This window comes from Colias croceus, chromosome Z (genome assembly GCF_905220415.1).
Source record: "Colias croceus chromosome Z, ilColCroc2.1".
NCBI lineage: Eukaryota > Metazoa > Arthropoda > Insecta > Lepidoptera > Pieridae > Colias > Colias croceus.
The window spans coordinates 5522665-5543531 of NC_059568.1; the positions used below are offsets into that span (position 1 = coordinate 5522665).

The window sequence follows — 20867 nt, forward strand, 5'->3', positions numbered from 1 at the left end:
ATTTATGTATATTTGTTTAACTACGACCCAATTACGCGATGGAAAATTTGTGCATTTTTATAATGAAGTTATTACCAGTTTGCCTCTTTGATGTTCTAATTAGATTCGCGTGAGCTAAGTCTAAATTAGGTCTTATTTGAGATTGATTTAGTGTGCTCTGAAAGGTGCGTGGATCCGTGTAGCTCGTTATACAAAATTGCTTCATAATTTGAGCACTATTCCGCTGAGTACATTTGTAAGTTATGTAAGTATTATAGACCTGCTGTTTGCAATAGTGGCTGTTAGTTTGATTTGCGTACTGTTTTGAGCTGTATCTACAAATGCTTTAATAAATACGTTTTTATAGGGAGGTAGTATGAGAGACGCAGTAAGTTCTCTCTTTGATATTAACTTATATATAAAGGGCGGTTGTAATAATGAAAAGCGAATATATATTTTGTGTATTAAATTTTATTGCATCTATTCACACACCTTCCTGTAGTATGGTCAAGAGTTTGAAGCTCACAAAATTATACATTTATAAACAATATTGCTTAAATAAGTTTGTGAAAGTGTGCTCGTGTGTGTAATTATGGACAATTAAACATCGAAAACGTAAATCTGTCTAAATTTTAACATTATTACTAACACATAGGAATATTTATTGATATATTATATGTTTTTGAATTTTTTTTTCACAAAGAACCTACATCTTCCCAGAATACGTTCGTTGCACACGTATTTATATATATTTCTGATTCGATTATTTACATGAAAAACTTTCCTCTAATACAGAAATTATTGTGTTTATCACTCTTAAATATTCATATTACGATTACAATATATGTATACTAATAACAGAGACGTATGTATGTACAAAACTATAGACTCAATTTTGGACTTTCAGTCTCTACAATATTGGAAAAAATATTTGACACTATATAGAAACAAACAAACGGTGTCACTATACAATTACTTTATTACAATATACAAGGCCATTCAACACATTTTTGAATAGATCTAGTAAAATATAGGAAACAAATTGAGTAATTGAATGTTTGAAATTAAAATCAAATCTCGTTACTTCGTTAACATACGCAAAAGGAGTCTTTGTTTAGGAAAAAAGACTGGGCACGTTGTGTGAGGAACAAAAGGTATATATTAACTAATTTAAATATTTCTATTATAAAAATGCTTATTGGTATGATAGGCATTGCGTGGAATAGCTATCAACGCCTCTGCGAACGAAGACCTGCCCAGCCTTTACTTGATAACTAATCCCTTAATATTAACAGTTAGTCCATCTAAAGCGTCATTTCATTTAATGTTTAACATAGACAATCGTAGTCGTCTGACTAGAAATTATTAATTCAGATTTCTCACAATCTGGTATGGGTAGACCGTAGATTATTATCGTACAAACAAACTGCTATTACTACTGACCTCGTATCAATAAATATTATAATTCGTATGATAGACATTTACGAAACTATTACACAATAGAGAAAATTGGACGTAATTAGGCACTAAATATAAAGAGAACATTTTCAAAATAATAATTTACACTCTACATATTAAATAATAGTCTAAAATAGTGACGTTGTTGTAGAAACGTAACACATATTAATACCTATTTTTATTCAATCACTTCGTTTACCCCCTCCAATATAACTACAAGTAACATTTCGCAAGGTCCAATTTGAATTAGCACCTAGTATTGTCGGTCAGTCGGCGCAGAGGCGGCGACTTCGTTCGCGAGTCGTCGAGCTCGCGGCTCGCCCGTGTCCACTATCACAATCTAAGCTTTTCTATCGGTGCATAAATTATTATCACGTAATATGCATGTATACATATTTATAGTTATCGTTATGTACAATCGCTTCACTCACGGGGCGAGATCGCGTTTATTGTCGGTGCGCCAGGTGCGGACGAGGAGCGAGCGGTCAGGCGCGGGACGGGGGCGGCGGCTCGGCCAGCGACGAGGTCGAGGACGAGGACGGTGAGGGCGCGGGCGGCGCGGGCGCGGGTGCGGCCAGCGCCAGCGAGCGGGAGTACTCCAGCAGCGCCACGTCGGCCGGGTGCGCCGGCGGGTATAGCCCCCGGTACAGCTCCGGCCGGCTGTACGGGTGCGCCAGGCGCGCGGCCGCGGCCGCCGCTGATTGGTAGAACGCGGACGCGGCCGCCGGCGGCGCGGGAGCCTCGCCGTCCTTGCTGGCCATGTCAGCAAGGGACCATATCCTCGGCTTGGCCGAAGCCGGCGTGCTGCCGGGGGGAGCCCGCGATGGTAGATGTTGGAACGCGGGGTGAATGGGCCTCTCGTACGGCTCGGGCGACTCCGGTCCGCTGTCTGCACGGGATTCGGACCATTCTGACTCCGTTCTTTGCCCCAATAAGTCTAACCTTTGCTGCGGTCTGTCTCCGTCTTCACTCGATCCTGTTCCGGAGTCCTTTCCATCTAAAATAATGAGTTTGATGTTTAAAATATATTGTTTACCCGATCGATACACGTATATCGGCACTTGCACAAAAATTATGAAATATTCAGACTTTGTTAATGTAATCACAAACAAATAAAGAAACAGAGAAAGCGCTTTGCATAAATAACAAATACATACCTAAGGCATCCTTTCCATCATTGCTCTTGTGATCATCGTCGTCATTATTATTGTCATCGTCATCCACTCTATTGCGCGGCTCCCACGTCATTTTGTTCTCCTTCTTGAGGCGTCTGCGGGCGTTCGCAAACCAGGTGGATACTTGGGTGAGAGTCATCTTTGTTATAATTGCGAGCATTATCTTCTCGCCTTTCGTTGGATATGGATTCTTCTTATGTTCATTTAGCCACGCTTTCAGTGTACTCGTTGTCTCTCGAGTGGCGTTTTTCCGTCTTGCCCCGTTGAGATCCATTCCATATCTGCCGACAAAAGGAACGTTTAAAAAGTGTCATTACGATAATTTTAAATTAAGCTTCTTAATCATTGAATGGTCTCAATATACAATTTGTTGGTAGATTACGTCTCAAGCTCAAATTTATAACTGGATTTACATTCCCTCTTTATGTACCAATTTAACTTTTCTACTTATCACCCGAACAAAACTGTTTAGATTTTATAATGTTGTTGAATTTGCGAACACATTAAAAGCATTAAATTGAGATACAAACGAAAACATTCAACACAACGTATTGTTCCGAACACTGGAGTAATTCGACTGTAACGTTTTAAGGTAGGCATAATCAAGCGTAAATGGCTGTATGCGATTTGGAAGAGATTTTAGATAAGTTGGTTCGTGACCGCCCCTCGGCCGCCTGCCTCCCGAGACCGCCTCGCCGGCCCAATGAACGATAGTATAATAATAATTGAAATCGAGATAAAGCTCTGGCTACTGTGCTGGCTTTAGGTTGCAGCTTATCTCCCGTCCCGTACGCATTCACTTGCAGGCCACGCACCGATGTATGCCTATCTTTATGATACCCTACTATCAAAATTCTATTAAGGTTAATTAAACGCCCGGCTAACCCAACATGGTGGTAGTAGTAATGTTTGATTCATTGGTACTGACTCATTCAGTTCATTCGGTCAATATTGAGATGTATAGTGAGTTTTTAAGAGCATTTCTTCAGTTACTAATTTTATTACGTATTATCACTTTGAATTAATATTAGATATTGTGGGAACTGATTTAAATAATTTGAATATAATTGTGCGTTAGAAAGCCATTACCGTTTTTAATTTGATAGCTCGTTTATGAAGCGAATAATAAACAGAATAGTATCCATATGCCGCCAGTGCAGTCAGTAACTGAGAAGGGTGGAAAATAGGGATGAGTACTATGGGAAATTAATAAAACTGTCACTTAAATCGCAGAAGTGACGGGCAACCGCCCCTGTCTCAGAGCGGCGCAATCGATTCCCTTCTTTACTAGATAAGACACAGAGCTTCATTTCACTCAACGACCCACACAAAATAAACACGGTGTCTATTGTAAGTTCGTTGTTGACTTAATTCTTCTCGCCCCCAACAGAATGAGATTCTCGTAAATAAATATGAAATGGAATATTTTGTTTTGTTACCGTTTTCATTAACTCAGCCGACTAGCCTAATTTAATAACGTTTGCGGGCATTGTGGTATTTTTTGCAATGATTAAATAGCGCATTATGTAAAAGCGTTACATAATCAAGAGCAAATCTCGGTATATTTTAATGACGTCGCAGATGAATGAGCTAAACAAGCATAGAATTGAGGCGATAATACGAAGTGGAGCGACGCGGCTTAGGCGTATTCCGCACACAAAAAAATCTTCATTTATTCACAACGTGCCACTTTCACAGCATCCGAGCTCGCGGGGATGGCGACGCTTCATTTTTTTATTATTTTTCAACGGCGCAGCGGGGGGGCCTCCCCAGCCTTCAATTAAAGCCCTCCATCCACCTCGCACTTCCTACTTAAACTCATAAAAATGAGATAAACACAAAATTATTGCTGCCACCTATCGCTGTTGTTATTAAAACGAATCACGCCCTCGCCTGATTTGAATGCTCTTTTTGATAATATCTATTTGGCTTTTATCGCGTTCATTTTGTGAATGAAGTGCATTTTTATAAGTCTTCCGGACGAAATTTTTATTTGTATCTTTATGGGAATGTTCGTCAGGAAGTGTAGATGTTTCTATTTATTAAGATTATTGTAATTGGCTCAAATGTTTATTGGTTTTTTCAGATAAAAGTGAAGAATTAATGTTTTTATAGAGTCAGATTCCATCTCGACTAATGAAACACATGCAATTAGACAAATGTCAATTAGGCATGATATTGCTCTGTGAAAGTTAAATAAAAATGTTAATATGGATGGTTCTGGTCAATTGGTGTTAGATAATTATGGACGTAATGCCAAGTCTACACACGTTAAGCTCTTAAAGTCAAGGCGGAGATTTAGCCCTGTGTGGACAAAGCGCTATTTGTTTCTTCTAGATATACCTATACACAGCGTAGGTAAACGATACATAAATTTTAATACATTTGTATTTAACTAAAAATAAAAAATAAAACAAATAAAATCTTCAATTTTAAAATCGGCACAAAAATAACGAAAATTTCAAAATTTAAACTACAAACAATATTTTGTAAGTAAGAGGTAATTGTTATTATGTTTACCCATTGTGAAATAATGATCTTCTAAGTATTTAAAGAATAAATACTTTTGTAATTATTAAAGTATGTTAATTACAATAATTTATTACTAGCATAATAATTCTTCACGATTTCATCACGTTAAGTCGTAGATTAGAGAATAGGGTTACTTTAAGGAAATTTAAAATCGTTTGTTGATTTTAAAAATGAAAAAGGCATAGTTAATCTGAAAATCCAATAAATATTACGGAATTTTCATAAAACCTTTTGGATTCCGTGAAGTTGCTTTAGGTTTATAAGTTTAAACTATCTTTAATTTATCAAGACATGCGCATTTAATATTCATTGTTACCGATGCATATCAATGAATTTTATTGCTTATTAGATTATAACATTTACAAGTAACAACACTACATAGTTTTTCTATAAAAAACAATATTTATTGCACAATAAAAGGTATAAATTCACGGAGCTCAAGTTGCGATAGTTCGAGTATAATATTTTGCATCTATTTATCTTGGATTTAATTTTAAGATACGTGTTCATGTATGAACTAATAGATGGTCACGTCATGTGTTCACTTTTTATCTAAACAGGTACCACTTTTATTTCTTCAGGCTTAAATGAAACAAAAAAGTGGACTTTCCTTTGACGTACCGCCTCATGAGTCGGTACAACTAGGATCATATTACGAATTCGATTTTACCAATGACATCGCCCTCAAACAAATGTGCACAAAGTAACGTACAGTTAGCGACAGAGGGGTGGTTCTATTTTGAACCTAGTTACATAGCTGTAGAGACGACAACTTGGCATGCCGACTGTTCACCTATTTCTTCCAGATCAACGAGTTTATCAGTCAAATGATACACCGCCTATGAAATTAAAGACGCCTTTTAACTCTTGGTGACAGTTTTGTGTTGAAAATTTATCGGGCATTGTGTAGGCGATCGAATTACGTGTCAACTAGACATCGACTTATGTTTCGTTCTGAGGGAAATTAGAAAAAATGCAACGATGTAGAGGTGAATTACTAGCGCATCAATTTTGAAATACTCTGCAACTTTGTTACCTTGATGAATGTCAGTATAAAGTGTCTCTATAAAGTTCTCCTTTTTCGTTTTACGCAAAAAATTACTGGTCAGTTGTCACGTGCATATATGAAAAGCTCTCGTACTTTTTCATTATGCATCTAACAAGGTGGCAAGAATAATAAAGCATGCCACAATTTTTTGGAAATTTACACTCATTTGCGTCATCATATTTTTTTTTACTTTCAATTTAAATAGAGAAGAATTGATGGAATGTATATGATTAGACATAGAGAGTTTCAGGAATTATTTTGAAAAGTAATGTTTTAAGACTTCTATTAGGAACATGGCTAGGTTAAGCAATAGGTCGGTAAGTAGGTACATAATCTTTCAAACTGAAAAATGTAACGTCTCCAAGGAAGCAAGTTTTCCGTTGCAATTTGCATGTGGTATCATTACCTATTTTGCAGTGCAACTGTTTAATAATGTCGCTACAATTGCTACTATAATCATTTGTCCGATTTGGCCGGCGTCCAAATTAACCCGCTAATAACAAAATACAAAACAAGAGCGCACTCCGGAACAACTCCAACAACCGCGAAACAAGCTGTATTGAAAGAGTAAATAACGCAAACATTCTTTCATGCCACAAATAAATAACTAAGTTCGTAAAAACGCTGTCCGATAAAGCTAATTATTCGTCGTAGCAATATACGAATGGACTCACGCAACGACCAATCTGAGGGTGGACGTAGTTTTAAAAAGGTAGTATACAGGTACTAAATATTGTTGGCAGATACGCGGGCAGGGGTGCGGCACGCCAAAAACACATTACCCGCTCGGAACGCGCTATTAAGGCCTACCGCACGCATCCACGTCGCGATAACCCTGCTGCCCGTATGATATCATGGGACTAATTGGCCGGCTTCGTGCATAAAAAGCCCTAATAGAAACAGTCGAGGGATGCCTGTAATACGACGCAATAAGCAATAATCGGTCGGAATTTCGGACGAGTTTAAACGCCAATCAGTCGGTTACCTTATTAAACTTGTAGGGCGTTCTACGGGCTGGGCGGTGCGTGCTGACAAGCGAAGCGTGAACACCACCGCGCACCGGTGTCCTCAGCCATACTTGTTTTGCTTAGAGGGTTAGTGCGTCCCCTCGATGCCCAAATATTTTCAGATTCCTAACTTATATTCAGAATGATCCATGTAAGTAGATGGCCTTTATGTATAAGTTGTGTTTTGGGTCATAATTTATTAATCATCATGTAAAAAGTTTTATTACATGCTTGATTATATTGCTCGATCGTAAAAATTTTAATTTCATATATATATACGTTGTAGCAATTTGCTTGAGCGTCGTTATGAGATAAAGCTCATATTTTGAAGCGGATTGATTAGTGTTCAATAAACTCTACAGTTATCTAAATCGTTGTTTATAAATTAAAAGAAATATCAATATTTTCTTGTAAGTTCGATCGGTTTACGAAAACAAGGCATAAATTATGATTGGCTTTATCTTTGGCAAATTATTTTTCTGTTTCACTTGAGTCTTGACCCCTTTTTTACGTAGTTGATAAGACGCGTTATTGCATACTCGGGCAGTGGGTTTTAATTAATTTAACAATAATAATACATCACAGTGATATGCTGTAGGTCTGCCAATTATAACGGTTAGTGCACATTGTTTAAAATATCTCACCTTGTTAGAAAGTAATCTCACGGTGGGTACACGTGTAAAAATATTTTAGTTGGTTCTTTTTTATATTTCATTTAGAGAAAATATAACGTTTTATAATACTTTCTCTGTTTTATATGTTACTGTTATTTCGTATTGTTTTACCTACATATGCATATGCTAATCGTTTGATATTTTTTTTAGTCTAACAATAATTAAATCATCTAAATTCTAAGCTATGAACATTTTACATTCAAAACATTGTTTTTCTAACAATACTTGAAAGAAAAACAAATAGCGTAAAAAATCAAACGAGATTATTTACACCTAATAATCAGAGAGCGCAAAAAAGTTACTTTAAACGCCTCCTTACCAGATAAACTTACAAAAATAACATTGATAAACGCGGTAAATAATTCGTCGAACAGTGTCGTTAATTAATAGAAGTGTTCAAATAACCTTAAATTAATCAATTTAGTATATAAACAATGATTTAACTTATCTCTTTCACATTCACAAGGGTCAGAACGAATCGTATCAAGTGTTCCCTCTGCAATATATAATCTTGTGATAAATGTTATCAATGTTCTATTAGAATAAATAGTTGAGAGTATTGAACGTTAGCAACCGTGACTGACTTGATTGCGATACCTTTGCAAAAAAACAATAATATAATAGTTGGATCATAACATGTGCTTAGAAATTAGTTTTGTTGAGCCATGTTTTACCGTTTACGTAGCACTTTATTAGCAAAAGAATGAAGATTTAAAATTTAATCTCAACTATGTAACAGTTTTATTTCTAGCAATTTCCACGTCTTCTTTATTTTGCAACCTATAAAAGCATTCTGTCACAGTGCTTTTCGAGTATTATTTTGGTAGCGTTATTTTTAAAGTCAAATAAAGGGCGGTCACTCTGCACTTAGCGCAAAATGCAGATAAATCTTAAAATATTTTTAGATAGAACAATAAGATAATTCGGTTAATATGAAAAAATAACAATATTACTCAATCTTGTCTTAATTTAAATTAATTAGGCAAGTTTTTATAATTATCAATCTAAATCACCTAGACATATAAATGTCTTATTTCTTACGTGTTTGCTTAATACTGTTTTTTTTTGCGATAGGTATATATAGAAAGATAACTCAAATTAACATTACTGAGAATATTTAAAGTGCAGCATGCACAATTACCGATAAGCAGATACATTTAAATAAAGCATTCTTTTATCTATGACGCAGTTTATATAGCACTAGGACTTGAAATTAACTCTTAAAGAATAATATAGAAAAGTGATGTTGTTCCCCATAGAACTAGGACTTGAAATTTACTCTAAAAGTAAATGAAGAGTAAATGTATAAAATCTAAATGCTATAGAAAAGTAATGTTGTTTCCCATAGAACTAAGACTTGAAATTAACTATATCTCAAAGCTTTAGCTTGCTACTGATTAACTAATGCACACCATAGCAACCGCAGCAACAAATAAAGAACACAATACACTAGTTAGCAACAATTGCTTACAACGAACTAATTTGTTTACCACCCAGAACTTATCAGTTCCCACTAGACATGTCAACGGTGGCTATCTATCAAACGTCAGTCAGCGGTTTATTGAAGTTCACCGGTGGACGCAAACAAGGGTATTTGTTACTATTGCGTTATTCGTGGAGATTCAATTTATCACAACTGTGGCGATCATAAGTGAATGTTATCTGTTACTAAGTGACATTGTAGCTTTTTAAGAGTAAAATGATTGGTATGCTCTTTGCGTGAAATAATGATTGATGTGGAATTTGGAAGCTACAGGAAAATTGCTCAAAGTGCTAGTTGATCTATTATTATAAGTTATAATAACCCTAAATATGAAATGCTGGTTTGATATAAAGTATCATACAGAATTTTACCACGCATTTGGATAAAACCTACTATCCGATTGTTTAGGGTTCGCCCTGAACTTTCACCTCAAAATACCTTTTCAATAGTACAATTTGCGACTAAACCCGCGAAGTTATCGAGAAAGTACAGCGAATGTGATGTTCTCGCGAATGGTCGAGTTTGTCGTCACCGCACGGTAGCATCGCTTCGGCGCCAAGGCCCGGCCCGCACAAGACGCCGTATGTAGAGCGCATGAGCGTAGTGAAAATTAAGTGTCGCGACCACGGATCACATATTATCATAGGTCACGTCATATTTTATTACTCGCATATTAATAATATCGATGAGAACATTGAATTTTATGAACTTCCAAGGCATCGTTTCACAACGCCATCCGCTATCGCCGGGCGAGTTTTTATCGTCGCGATGGTATAAATTAATTGTATTAATATGCTTTATCTCGAACGCCTAATTATAGTCTGGTATCGTGATTTATACGCACTTTTAAATGCTCCGTTTTAGATCGAGAAGAGACATTTAATTGCGCTACAATGATGAAAGGAAATGACGTGGCCGTTTTAAACAAATTGTTATATTTAATCTATTTGGTTTGTCAAAAATGTCAGTCGTGTAATTTTCGAGTTACAATTAATTCCAATTAACAAAATATGTCGAATAAATGCATGTTTACGTAGAGTGACCTTTGGTTTTAATTGTTCTGGATTGAATAATAATTTGTAATAAGTATGAATTTCCATTTGCGTTGTAGCAAAAATAGCCCGAATCTAATGAATATTGGCGCGGTCACGAAGATTGAACTATTGGCCTAGAATTTTATTTTTAGCGAGTAAGTCTATGAAGGTATTTATTTTGGCTAAATAAATGTGGACAATTTAACATACATTTCAGTTATTTGTCATTTGAAATTTGATAGAAATATATGAAGTAACCTAAATACGTTTTTTCGCATTGCCTTAGTAATAGGTCTATTTTACACTAATGTGTAGGTATTATTTAACATATGTATTTAAATACAATCATTTTAACTTGTAATTACAACTGTTACTAGTCCCACTACATTCTGATTTTCATATTTCACAAATACACAACAAACAGATGTTGCAATTAAATAATTTTATTATTCAATAAACGCGTAAAGCGTAATATCCTGATATACCGCTGCAACAGCTTTGGCATAGCCTTAATACGAATATAGGACGTACATAATGCTGTTAACGTGACCACTAATTCGTTGTTTGTCCGATAACAGATATTATGTACACGACCATACCGAGATACACTCCACATGCCGCTATGTAATACATATGTTGCCGGTAAAGTACACAAGATGCACGGATTGTATGAAGGTGCACTGTGTGTACTGGCCTTAATTCCCTTATGATGGCCTAGCCGCATTGGCTTAAATTCGCTTGTGTAGTTACGACCTAATAATACTCCTGTTCCGTTTAGTCATACATAGATTTCGTTAGGTAATTGATGAAAGTGTAGTAGTCGTGTTAAACTTTTCATCACATGTATTTAATTTATTGATTATTATGTACCGGCCAGTATAATATTGCATTGTTTACATAAATTAACGAAATTATATATTGTTTGAATGCAAAGCCGGGCAATAATTTATGTCTGCTACTTTAAGAACTCGCCCATTAACAAACATTCGATAATGTACACCGACACGTGTCCCCGAATATCGAACGACACGGTATTGGAAGAACATCCAGCAATATTAAACGAAGCAATGACAAATCCTGTTCGCGAGCCGCCTCGTGGCCGCCGCTGACCGATAGGAAAAAGGAAAGAGGAAGCGACCTATGCGGCTAGAATGAAATTAGCCCGTCGGTCAATTACTTCGAACCGGCAGCGGCGTACTAATGGCACGAGCGCGCTGCCTGCATACGCCACCTTCATTGATATGCAGCAGCGCGCTCTCTTTATTGTTCCATACTTCGGTAATACACGGAGGACTGGCAGTTTGTGCTGTAAATCGTTGTCTGTACACGTATACTCGATTAACTGTGGCCAGCGCCGTAGAAGGAACGCGCTGCGTGTCGGAACACGCCGGCGGGGTGATGTCATGTCCGCGCCGGCCACACAAAACGTGCAGATACGTGAGTGGACGATGATCTAGATGACACATAGCGCATCGCTATCTTATGTAATCGATTCGTTCGATAGAGTTCGTTCGTCCGCTGCAGATCGCTCCGTGTGCGTTCGCGCTGGCCGACAGAGGTGCGATGCGTGAACTGCTAACGATGTCAAATGTCACAGTTCCCATTATTGTGTATCAGATACGCGACTAGATTATGTATCTAACATGTATTTCTTCCACTCTTAATTGAATGCGGTTCATTGATGTTGCAATATAATCTTGTAGATAACAATTATAATAGTACAACATTAATATATATTACACATTAACACATTGCTTATACTTTATGGACGCGGATATATGAGTACCTATACTATCGAAGAGTTAGCGCAAAGTATAAGTATAGCTGAGGAAAATTTTTTAATGAGTGCTCAAAGTTCATGACTTGTTACTACTTTGAAAGAGTCTTTGTTTATACTTCCAATGTTGATATCAAAACAAAAGCTCTACCTAGAAGTTTCTAGAAAACAATATGACAAAATATGTTTTGATTTAAAATACAAAAGTAAATAAATGATTACAATATATTAATAGATATTATTACGACATCATGGGTCACATGGTAATTTTTTGCCCCCTATTTTTTGCGAGGGAACATGGATGAAAATAGCTACTGAATTATTTATTTAAATGAATTTGATTTGTAAATGTACAAATAGTACTTACACATTTACATTAGCTAAAAATAGTTCATTTCGAAATTACATGGTCATTCTCGAAAAATCAACACAGGAATTATTTGATAATTTTTTACGTATTCCTGCAACATATTATTTACTACATTTAAATATCAGACACATTGGACATAACTGGTTGCTATGAATGAATATGGAAATTAAACATATACATACAAAAGCTGTGACACGAGCTATAATCAGATTTCAAAGCAATCTATATTTACGACAAAATAGTGGCACCAAAAAAGTCGAGCCTAAAAAGAAAGGCTAAGCTCTACAAAGCTCATTAAATAAGAAATGTAATTCGATTATTTAATTATTTGCGCGAACAATCGGGCGCCGACGTATTGGGAAGTTATAACCATTAGGAGAAAACAATCGCAATTTCTTCCTGTCGTAAATAAACTTCGGCATGAGTAATCATTACTTTGTGTGCACGATATCGAATCGAGTGGAGGCCAAATAGATTGGTACGTGCGTCGCATCCCGACTCTACGCCACTCTAGGTTTACATGTGCGCGATTGTCACCCTTAATCCCGGGTACGTCGGTCGAGTTTCAGTTATAGCGATATTGTAGATAATTTTCGTTGTACTTCGACGAAATTCGTCTCGATTGTCGCGTATGGTGTAGTTTGTAATTATGCGGCAGCAGAGCGGAAGTGTGGGCAGAGGTTGGTACCCCGGTCACGATCGTGGGTGACGACCAGCGGGTAACGGGTTCGATACCTTTATGGTGATCGGCGCGACTATATCGCAAGGGAGTTTCTGTTATACAATGGGAGGAAAATTTCGATTGTATTGTGTAGGTACTGCATTTTCTGGTGAAAGTCATGTCGGTATGACGTGGAACCTTGTGGAATTTACACTTGTTACAGACAATTTGTATGTATTTGTATGTACCTATGATAACACTGATGTTATTTTTAATGTAACATAGGGCAGTTACGTAATCAATACCTATAGATACTGTAAATAAATTATTATAACAGAAAGATGTGTCCAATATAAAGTTATTCAAATAAATACAGATTTTTTCGGAATAGTCATTTTAATTTCACACTTTATATGTAAATGTGTAACAGTATGTTAATACAGCTAAATTTTAAGTTGTTCATTAGAATACCTAATTCGTTGAACGTACAATAATTATGCATTGACGAAAAACCTTAACCTTGATGCATTTATGTAACAGGAAAAGAGTATTAATTAGTTCGACAGTATATATCATAATTTATTACATAATATTTTTTATATTAACTTTTGTAATAAACAACAGCGTCTATGGGAATTGCTCTTCACAAGCGTATATATCCTTTAAACTCATTCTCAGTTACAATTGTTTTTATTCACAAGTCGACAGTCATATTTTACAATAAGTATCCATAAAATTGTACTTGCTTGTAACAAACTTGAAAAACATTGAAAAAATCAATGAAAAACGCATATCGCGGTGGCGGATTAGTTTATGGCCATTTGAAAAAGAACACAACAACACAACGTAATTATAATTCTTAACAACTAATAATATGTACATGTGTGTGTGTGTGTTTGTTTGAGCTTAAGTAGTGGAACTGACATCTGAGCGGAAGTATTACTTGGTAAAGGTCGATTTAAAATAATTAAAATTAAAATATCAACGGACTATGTAATTAAAACATCTTCACAGTTAAACAAATCGTAAACGGGTATCGTAACAAGAATATTAATGTTGCGTTCAGCTTCTTAGGTATAAATAATAAGTTATGGTTTGGAAGTCTTTAAAATCTATGGTATTTTTTTATTTTTTATTTATTTATTAGAAAACAAAATTTCACATTTGTTTAAAACACAATTTTGCGATGCGAAACCTAACGAGGTTTGTAGCAACGCTCAGTCGCATAAACACCGTTTGTTATTCGCAAGGAAGACAATAAAATAAAATAGTTTAAACGGCGACACTCTAAAAAAATAATGTGTGTGTGATCGTTGCATGTGTGTGTAGGCTTTATAAAAATTCAGGAAGAATAATACTAGAAATAGATTTTAAGAATATGATTCCGTGAGATGATATTTATATTTCACTTCATAGTTAAAAGTTTGTTCCAAACAGTTACAGCTAACAATACTTTTAAGTACCTACATTCATGAATGTTGACGAACCAAATCCTCATATACCAATTCGATGTTGAATATTGTACCGGATTGCATGGACCCGTACCTATATATATTATATAATGGCATTACTTCGCACGCTGGAATTCAGGGACAGAATAACAATAATCATGACGTAAGTTAGTGTAACGAATTGGCTAGACAATCTGCAAATTAGTTTAGGCCTACCGAACAGAATACCCACAGGCAAAGGCTTAAAATAAATGGATTTGATCCAAGCCGTAATTGTCATTGATGGAAGCTCGACCAACTTCTGATTTAAGTAAATTCATTTTAAATATAAATTTTTCCGTTTCTTGAATATGCATGCAACCCGACAACCCGTGTTTTACATAAAACCATTTATTGTTTTATTAATTTTATTAATAAAAAATAATATTATCCATTCAATGATCGCTAATATGCATATCCTCGCTGTATATTTCGTAAAGCGTAGCGTGCTTGCGTGCACGATGACAGACATCTTTATTTTATTTCTAGACTAACACTAATATAAATACATAATTGTGTTTATATACTATTAATCTAATATATAAAAATCAATGCCACTTTTCGTTGTAATTCCATAACTCGAGAACGGCTGAACCGATTTCGATAATTCTTTTTTTATTATATTCCTTGAAGTACGAGGATGGTTCTTATGTAGAGAAAACGTTAATATGTACCACGGGCGAAGCCGGGGCGGACCGCTAGTATGTATATAAAAATGAAACCCGTTTTGGGTTGTCACAGCATCACGCGTGAACGGCTGAACCGATTTCGATAATTCTTTTTTAATTTTTTTATTATATTCCTTGAAGCATGATTCTTATGTAGAGAAAACGTAAATATGTACCACGGGCGAAGCCGGGGCGGACCGCTAGTTTTACATAAATTTTGAGTTATCTCAATAATTCCACCGTTAGTTATTCATTTAGCTAATGTTTAATGCATACAAGTTCTTATAATTATTCCACTAATAATTACGTTAAATCTACAAAACTTAATAATATAATTACACGTTAGTTGGTTTCATCAAATCGTTGATGTGAGGTGCTAGATCAGATAAGAGTGACGTACACCTGCCTTTGATCGCATCAAAAACGGCCTATTACACCGTTATTAGTTCTGTAACTCCCCCCTTTTTATAACAATATAATTGTCTTTGATACTCCAAACTTATGATTTTAAAGGTTTGATGAATTGAATATGTGTTTATTTGTTTCGATAAGCATTCATAGCTTATGGACGTTTTTTTATAATCTGAATTTAGTTAGTAATTGACTGTAGGATTTTATATGGGTGTAAAAGTTTTAATAGTTGGTAACATAAATATTATGCTAAATATAGATATGCATTGAAGCCTTGATAAAGAATACAATTTCGTAATAGTAAGAAGTTTTAAATAACACGTTCTGTTTTGAGTATAATTATTGCATAATATTTTTAAAGTTATTTCAAGTTTATATTATACAGATAAAACATAAGTTTGTATTATAATTCTTTTAATCATCGTAGAGTAATAAATAACGGATAAAGAGGTGCAAATTGTGCATTTACAAAATATAAACACATAAATTTGATATAATTGAATCAACCAATAATTGCATTATTATTACTCATTTGTTTACTTAAAGCAATTCATTTTATCTCAAACTAGCCTACCGCCCGCGGCTTCGTCCGCTATGTCTAAAACCTAATAAATTATATACTAACGCCTTCCTCTTGAATCACTCTATTAAAAACCGCATCAAAATCCGTTGCGTAGTTCTAAAAATTTAAGCATACAAAGGGACATAGGGACAGAGAAAGCGACTTTGTTTAATACTATCACTACAGTGATGATTATTAAATTTTAAAGTACCTACTACCCACTGCTTGCAAGTTATTCAATTAACAATTAAAATAACGGTTAATATTATGGTTCTTGTGAAAGAACGTGATATTTATTCGATGTATGGAGCCGGTAGAGTGCGCCAATTAAAAACATATAAATCATGTTTTCACCCACGCTAATATAGAAATAAGGCATTTGAGCTAATCTTTGAAGTTTAATCGAGAATTCTTATGGTCATGTGTTGATTTCATAGCTTTTTCTAACAGTTTTTTTTAGTTTGAAATTGATCGATTTTCTGTTACTAGATGTAGAACGGAATAGTTTTTTTAGGATGTTATAATTATACTTATTTTACAGTTAATTGTAAGCGGTAAGAGAATTGAGTAGTTGTTTATTAAATGTTTGTGATATCTTGGTTGAGAAATAAATATAGGTTTAACTTTCAAGCCATTGAAACTGTTATTTGTGGCAAAAGTTAACGGCCGGCCGGCGTTAAGTGTTAACGCAAAGATTCTAAGTGCATTTAAGATGTTAGAATGGTTGCAAAAAATTAAGGTAAGCAAATGTTTCTAAATCAAGTCTTAAATTAAATGCAAAACACATTCAACACTATCCTTTTATCATTGTAGATTGTCAAATAACATTTTATAAAACGTAAAATATAGCCCATTATTTAATTTTTAATTATCATATTCATGTAACTGAACTGCAATTATCATAGAAGTGCAAGTCTATTAGTTTTCTGCAAGTATAATGTATACGGGTAAAAAAGTATGTATAATAACTTCTCATTACGTTATTGTGAAATTGACAAACAAAGTAATAAATTTATAAGGTTGTTTATTATAAAGCTCTATACGCTAACCACGATAAAGCCCTTTTTATAATATATAAAATATATACCTATATTTTTTTAGAAAACACATTAATTATCATAGACTTTAATAACTCGAAGCACTACTTTTAAAAACACTCTGTATACCTACCCGAAATTTAGCCGAAATACGGCGGATTTATTTAGAAAAAGTAGGTAGTTAATTACAGCAATTTCATGTGGGCGGAGGAATCTGCCAATGATGATGTTGACAAAGTACCCGTGGACAATATTAATCTTTCTCTCCGAACTCCAAACGTTTCATTAACACCAACGCATGCGTATCTTTTTACCGACACAAATTAATGACCGTTCTGTAATAGAAAAATCATGTTTCACTCTTTAAAGTGATATAAATTGCTAATTATAACTACAACGTCGCGGCTCGCTAACTCTCTGGTAAAAACATCAAGAACGGTCTTTAGTATACGATCGATGTACTAAGACTTAGTTTTAATTAACTCGGGCAAAAAATTCCGAGTGGAGGCGCTAAGCTAATTATGTGAATCAATAACAGTGACGAAAAAGGTGTCAGCTATTGCCGTATTATACCTCCGCCGGTTTTTTCTCGAATAATCTACCGTGTTTGGAACGAATTTAGATGCAAGCGCAGTTAACTCAGTCATGAGGTTCATTAGTTTCTAGTAAATTGGATTCTTGGCTGAATCGTTATTTCGCTGTCCTATTGCGCTTAGAAAATTCAATAGACCGTACCAATAAGTGATTCATAGTTGATAATTACATCCCGTGACGATACGAATTGTATTAGTTGTAATGTTTTGTTTTTCTCAAATTAATGAAAGTAGAATTTATTGACTTTATGGCAAATTTCTATCGCTCAATCTTTTGAACAGTGAACTTGTTCTAACAGATTCTGTTAAATAATGATTGATGCATTTTCATATAAGTTCTTTGTAATTAATGTACTATTTGTATCCAATTACATAACAAATATGTATAATAAATCCAATAAGATACTAACTCTGACCAATCAGCTTTACACTGTGACTGACATAAATAGAAATTGGCCCGGTTGGCTTAATTCATCAGTGCTGATCCGAAACCACTGAAGGTAATTAAATCGAATTAGTTCATAGGTGTAGATTGAGTCTTAACAAGGAAAGACACTATGTAATCAGGCCACTGCAATGAAAAACCGACCTTAATCGAAGCTTTTAAAGCTCACTATCAACAATCAGCGTTGAGATCTGTTTTCCTACATTAGATTGAATTAAAAGCGCGTCTGTTAACTGTTCCATTAATTCTTATAGATGCGAATAGCAAGCAATAGATTGAACGTAAAAGGTAATAAAAAATAAACAAAACGCAGCGTTATCGGCGAGCAGCGATCTTTTATACATTTTTGTTCAATAAAGAATATTTCTGAACAATTATTGGTACTTAACAAATATCTCTCAATGAATGAGGCATAGCTTGATTTACTCCGTTCTGTTAGAGTGGTCATAAGCAAATATGTATAATATTGTAGATATGTATTGTATAATACGATACGGAGGAAGACGCTGCGTTAGTAGAAACTAGGCAATACTGACTTTATCCGGCAGGCACTCCCTTTATGCAAATTCTTATAAATTACAACTATTATTCAATATTTATAGAATAATTTTAAGTGAGTAATTTCAAGGTAATTATGACGACAAAATATAGAAAAGATGTTCGAAGATTGTTGTAAAAATATTATGCAATTTACATATGAAATCTGCAATGTTACCAAGAGTGAACCTTACCAAGAGTTCGTTAAAAAGCTTTGATGTTCCAAAATCTTTTTTGTGTATGGACTAAATTTTCACACTAAAATTAAACTGAGCATTTTCATACGTAATGCTTCCCCAATTTGGTAACATGTATTTACGCATCATTACTTCTAATTATTATTTATATATTTTTCTCCAAGAACCGGTAAAGTATCGAGTTCTGTTTCCAAGTAATTAACAGTGGTTTGTTAATTGAAATTTCATGTAATTCGCTGATTTATGTCAGGAACACACCCAAATTCATTCGTTTGTATCTAATAATAATTCCAATATTGTTCTAAATAACAATAATTGACACGTTGTCTTCAATCCTTCTTGTAATTAACTTGTCAATATCGACAGTAGACTCGAAAAAATAAAATTGGCACTCACGAAATCGCTTTTAAACAATGTAACCTTGATTTCATTCGATTTAACGATAATAACCGTTGTGATATGTATTATGTTTCAAAAGAGGTAGCATTTCCATGTAATTATATATGTATACAGTGATTACGATTAAAATAAAACACAAGTAATGTAAGAAATATCGTATTTTATATCTAATGTTTTATCTTTAACGTCAACTTAAATATTTTAGTTTACATCGATTTCCCAACCTTTTATTGATAATAAATCAATGTTGATCTTTTGATAAAAAGCCTTCTTTAAATTAATTAATTAGTGTTTCGGATTTTTTGTATTGCCTACATTTTATGATGTTTGATTTGAAAGGGTCTCAAGTATTTATTGATTTACATTTCTGCACGTTTTCCTTTTGAATTAAATTAAATTTTATTCCTGTTTCTATTCACTACAAGTACGTATACAAGTTCGAGAGTACAACGGATATTTTTTGGAAGTGGAAATCTCAACAGGAAAAAGCTTTTTTAATAATAATTATTATATTTCTGGCATGCTCCGGCCAATTATCATACAGTTATTTCTGCCAACAACGCCACGCTAGGTATTCCACGCTGTCACAGAAAACTAAGGCCTATGTGTTTGTTGTTCTTATATCATAATGATGTGCTTTCTCATTATAAGGTACAATCCCATCACAATCCCAAGCTCTCTTAGGTGTTTACTATTATTAATAATGATGCATTTCAGGAATCAATATACGTACTTAATTAGAAATGTTTTAGAATGAGGAAACTACTAGTTTAAGTTGAAGAGTTTGCGTGAAAGCGAAAACCAAATATTTTCAGCAAAAACCACTTGCTTATGTCAAATGCTATTCGAATAGATTGGACATGGACATGAAATATTATGTGCAACATTTTTAACTTTTACAGTTTCGATAAAAGGAATCATAAGTTCAATCAGCTTTGATCATATTCCTTGATTGTTTATACATTTATATCGCGCGGTATTTTGTCACAACATGGTTATTGAATAATTATTATTCCACGATTTTCCGTATTTGAAATAATCACTAAAATCAATCAGCTTATCAGATTCTCAGCGGCTACCAACAAACACGCTATCATATCAATAGAATTGCTAATTACAAATCAAATAATTGCCGCCACCATAGAATCGTTTACGAAAATTGATATAAAGCGCGTTCGGCGATAAGGCGCCATGTTCTATGTAGCTCGCCGACAATGCGATACAGTTTAGATAATCTGCTACAACATTCATATCTAATAAACTCGTGTTCTCCGACCTTTACAGGACGCCGCTATCGGTTCACACAAGATCCTTATTCCTTCAACTCCAA

The 20867-nt window shown here is 34.6% G+C and overlaps 1 protein-coding gene across 2 annotated transcripts in view; it reads right to left on the reverse strand.

The window, feature by feature from the left end:
* Window positions 1-430: 430 nt before the first annotated feature.
* LOC123704948 (homeobox protein caupolican) overlaps window positions 431-20867 on the reverse strand; it is a 46106-nt gene continuing 25669 nt past the window's right edge. For both annotated transcript variants that reach the window (XM_045653457.1, XM_045653456.1), the window contains exons 4-5: window positions 2595-2893; window positions 431-2434 (exon numbers count right to left, since the gene is read on the reverse strand). In XM_045653457.1, the coding sequence (XP_045509413.1) occupies window positions 1923-2434; window positions 2595-2893 (811 nt within the window). In that variant the 3' untranslated portion in view covers window positions 431-1922. The remainder of the gene's footprint in view (window positions 2435-2594; window positions 2894-20867) is intronic.